At 43.5% G+C, this 4,520-nt stretch overlaps 1 protein-coding gene across 1 annotated transcript in view; it reads left to right on the top strand.

Annotated features, from left to right (window-relative positions):
- Positions 1-4,520, top strand: part of KTN1 (kinectin 1 (kinesin receptor)) — a 55,180-nt gene that overhangs the window by 26,312 nt on the left and 24,348 nt on the right. The window contains exons 20-23 of the mRNA XM_009081938.1: positions 1,342-1,410; positions 2,255-2,292; positions 2,884-2,974; positions 3,131-3,199. Of these exons, the coding sequence (XP_009080186.1) occupies positions 1,342-1,410; positions 2,255-2,292; positions 2,884-2,974; positions 3,131-3,199 (267 nt within the window). The remainder of the gene's footprint in view (positions 1-1,341; positions 1,411-2,254; positions 2,293-2,883; positions 2,975-3,130; positions 3,200-4,520) is intronic.

The following is a 4,520-nucleotide window of genomic DNA, read 5'->3' as shown; positions in this document are numbered from 1 at the left end:
TTGTAAAAACTTGGCAGTGTGGGACTTGCATCTTTTTTGCTTAGCTGCAGGGTTAAATGGATTATAAACTAGTGACACTTCTGGTATGATGATAGTTATTTCCTTCCTGTTTGTTTATAAAGAAGGTAGTGATGAGAAGCCTGGAAAGCCAGTACAAAATTCCTGTTTGTGTTCAGCTGGATTTAGCTGGAAAGCTGTGTCCTTTCTACCTTGGATAAACCAAGACAGTGCTCACTTTCTTAAGATGCCTAAATTCCAGGTGCATTGCTGGCACCCCTGCACTGAGGAGGGATTGCACATAGCAAACTGTCAACAGCTGAAGATGTGAACATATCATGGAATCATTTAGGTTGAAAAACACCTTCTAAGGTTGACTCCAGCCATTCCCCCACCATTGGCAAGGCCACCACTAAACCATGTCCCTCAGTGCCACATCCACGTGGCTTTTAAAACCCTCCAGGGATGGTGGTATTTTGCAAGTTCATTTAAGATGTGTAATTGTTTGTTTGAAATAATACTGTTTTTTGTTGGGTTTTTTTTTTAGCAATGCTAATGGAAGTGTTAGGAATATATGATTTTTATTCTTGCAGTGTGTTTCTGTACAAAGGCGTCATTTACTTCTTACGTATTTTGGACATTATTATTGATTTCAGAGTAAGATCAGGACTGTTAAAGCTCTTAGTCTAACAGTTTTTATTTGTATTCCCAAAGTAGCAAGGCTCCAGGGAGAACTTAGAGCCCCTTCCAGTGCCTAAAGGAACACAAGAGGGCTGAAGAGGGACTTGGGATGAGGGACTGGAGTGACAGAATGAAAGGGAATGGCTTCAGACTGACAGAGGGCAGGGTTAGATTGGATATTATGAAGAAATTCTTGGCTGTGAGGGTGATCAGGCACTGGCACAGGTTGCCCAGAGCAGCTGTGGCTGCTCCATCCCTGGGGGTCTAGGAGACAAGAAGTCTGTCTGAGATGTAATTACATGATGTTGGGATTCTATCTGAATAAATGGGCTGTCCCAAAGATGTGAGAAAAGACAATGCCCTCTAAGGTGATTTGTAACATGTGTGGGTTTTTTGAATGTTGTAATTGGGCAGGGCAGATCCCACCTTGCTGTATCCCTGGGCTTTAGCTTCCCTTGTTGTATTCCTGGGCTTTAGCTTCCTATAGACTCAAGTCCACTCTGAGTTGTCCATAATGAATACTTTGGCCCCACCAGCTGCAGAGTGGGGTCTCTCTGAGACTTTCAAAGTCTTTCACTTGTTCTAAAAGCAATGACTTTTCTGTTAAGCTTAACACTTTTCCCCCAACAAATGAGTCTCATTACATGTGTGTCTCTTTCAAAGGCTCTGCGCACGGAAAACTCCTCCTTGAGAAAGGAACTTCAAAGTCTGCAAATTCAGCAATCAGAGCAGGTAGCACTTTTCATCTCAAACTTTCATTACACCTAAACTAAATCTGAAAGAATCTTGCTGTGCTTGCAAAAGTCAAGGGAAAAAAGGTGGAGATGCCTTTGAAGCCTGTTGGCAAAGCATCCCTGTTTTCTTCCAGCGCTGGTCTGGAAGCTGATACTGCTGTCAAATATTGCATTTGCTGAAGTGTCAGAAATAGGGCAGACCACCTGGAGGTTCCAGTCAATGCTGGTTGTGGGTTGGTTTGAGTTTGCCATGCACTGAAATGGCTGTGGGGTGCTTTTTCCAGAAACCTAGAGCAGCAGGCATGACTGAGAGGGAGCTTGTACTGCCTCAGCTCCAGGATGCATGTTTGAGCTTTCCAGTGTTAATCCACACTTGTGCAGGTGTGACTTAATCTCTTTCTCTTTATGTCTCTCTTGATCTGTGCTGAGTGTCATTTGGGAAGAGTCTTTTCTTGACATCTAGCTCTGCTTGGACAGCTCAGAAGGGCACTTTAGTTTCTAGAAAATCATTAATAGAAGAGGCAAAGCACAAGAGCTGGAGAGGTGTGATGTGGCAGCATTAAGGGTTAGCTGAGCAAATGCTGGTCCTGAACCTCATCCTCTCCTGGTAAAGATTGTGTGTTTGCTTTTGTTCTCCTGGAAATTGCAGCAGATTTGGTGTTACTGGTTTGCCAGGAACTGGAGAGAAGCAGCTAATTTTCTCAGGAGCAGCCAGATAAAATCATTAGGCTGCAACACAGTTTACCCATTGCCAGAGTGTTCCTGCTCTCTACTCCTCACCCCTCAGCACTTGCAGATTGTTTTGTTTTCTGCTTTCTAAGTTGAAGCTCTGTTTTGAACAGGTTTCCTTTCAGTCGCTGGTGGAGGAACTCCAGAAAGTGTAAGTTACTGCACAAATTTCATGTCTGATTATTACTTCTCTGTCTTTATCCCATGACCAGAATTAAATAACTTCCCTGAAATTACTTGCTTTTGACCAGGTGAAGTGTGTGTGTGGCAGGAAGTGTTTTCACTTTGGAAACACATCATGTCAGATCAGTACCTTCTGGAAATCCAGTTGCTTCTCTGCTAAGCATTTAATTTTGTAAGCCTCAGTCAGATGAGGGATTGCACTGATTTGTCAGATAATAATTTTTGTCCTGTAGGCCCTTTAAGAGGAGTGAGCTTGTTCACTCTGTATGTGTTTTAAGTTGATAAATACTTTGCTGGACTGTCCAGTGAAGGCTGAAGGTTGTGTGTGTCATTCCAGGGACTACTGATACCTTAATTTGCATTTTTTAGACTGTTATTGTATCCATTTAGCAGGAGAACTACTGGTTATATAAAACCAGCCTGTTCTGCACTAGTCCCAGTCTTATTCCTATGTGTTTCTCTTGCCTAGTCCCACTGTGGATCCCAGTGGTCAGTGAGGTGCCAAACCTTGTGTGTTTGCTGGAGTAGCAGTTCATATTGTCCTTCTGCTTCTTTGAAGGATCCATGAGAAGGATGGAAAAATAAAATCAGTGGAAGAACTCCTACAAGCTGAAATCCTAAAAGTAGCAAGCAAGGAGAAGACTGTTCAGGTATCTCTCTGCAACACCTGCCTGCCTTCCTGTGTCTGAGTGACTACCATTTATTTGTTACTGCATGGCATTCTAGAGTGATGAATTTGTAGCATCCATTTTTGTGGTGTTTTCGTGTTTCCATTGTCCAACCCTGTCTGTTTTGTCATTGAAAAGGCTTTGACACAGGAAATAGAGGCTCTGAAAGAAGAAGTAGGAAATTCCCAGCTTGAGATGGAGAAACAGGTAAAAAACACCTTAGTGCCAGCAGTGTGAACCAGCCTTGCCTTGGGTGTGCTGCTCACTCATTTCTGTTCTAGTGTGTTTTCTTTCACTGGTGAATGTCGTTGGGTAAGGGAACTTTGTAATGGTGGAGCCACACTCTTCTTGGGTAGAAAGCCATAAATATGTAGTTTAACAAGTGCTGTCCTTCAAAAACCTGTGGATGTCTGAGGTTTTTGGACTATGAGTATGAAATTTGGCAAGAATTGACTTAAGGGATTGCAAATTAGCTCTGGCTGGGCACAGTGCATACTGTCCCTGTAGTAAAGATGAAAGCCTGGGACATCCTTGGAGTGTGGCAACTTGGAAATTTCAAGTGCTGAAGGTGCTTCTCCTGTTGTTGCCCTTTCTGTGTTGCTAGGACAACACTACAGGCCCAAATAATATCTAGTTTCCAGGTAAACCCAAGACTGTTTTGTTCCCAGTGCCCAAGGAAAGTCAGTCTTGGCAGAGCAAGCTTTGCTCTAGCTGTCAGGAATGCAGAAGTGGAGGATTATTGGCTTTTTTGGCATGGTTGCTGTCTAGCATCCAAAACAATGGAAGCCCACGTTTCCTCAGGGAGCTCATTCCGCAGGCAGCTTAATCCATCGTGCTGTCAGGAAGTTTGCTTGCTTGTTTGTGTGGGTTGTGTTTTTGGTCTGCACTTTTTTTTCAGTCTTCCTAGGTCCATTCCACCCAATCACCCCCTTTTCTTCTTTCCTTAGTGTTCAAGATTTGTCCTTTTTAGGCAAAGCTTCAGAGAATGTGTTTCCATCTTGGGCTTTTCCTCCAGAGCAAATTTGCAGGAACTCAGGGAGTTATTTGTGTGTTTCCTTCCCAGGAACTGACAGAGGCCAGAAAAAATGGCAGTTTAGAGCTGCTGTTTCTGGAATGATATGTATGAGGGATGCTTGCTCCAAAGGTGATATATTTGTGCACCTTTTGGTGTCCTGCAAGCAGAATAGACGTTTTTGGGAATGTCAAACTCCTGCCGTGCTGTGGTGAGGATTGAACTCAGCTAGCTGTTTGCACAGCCAGCACCTACACAGATAGCCCCTGTCAGGCTTTTATACAAAGCTCAAATGAAATTCCCATTAAATCTTTTTTCTTCGCTTCATATCCAGTCTTAAAATGGGAATTTAAGGGAGTGCTGACATTGCAGAGCATCTGAAAAGCACTTCCTTGTGCAAGGTTCTAAGTGACCAGGGATGATATCTCTGGTTTGAGCTGCAGTTGCCAGTGAGATGGTTGTCATCATCAGTGTCTGCTGCTCCCTGTGTCTCATGTGATGGAAGCATGTTCCCCT

The sequence above is a fragment of the Acanthisitta chloris genome, unplaced genomic scaffold, assembly GCF_000695815.1.
Source record: "Acanthisitta chloris isolate BGI_N310 unplaced genomic scaffold, ASM69581v1 scaffold4819, whole genome shotgun sequence".
Taxonomy (NCBI): Eukaryota; Metazoa; Chordata; class Aves; order Passeriformes; family Acanthisittidae; genus Acanthisitta; species Acanthisitta chloris.
Note: the sequence above shows the minus strand (reverse complement) of the source record. Positions and strands in the feature narration are given on the sequence as shown.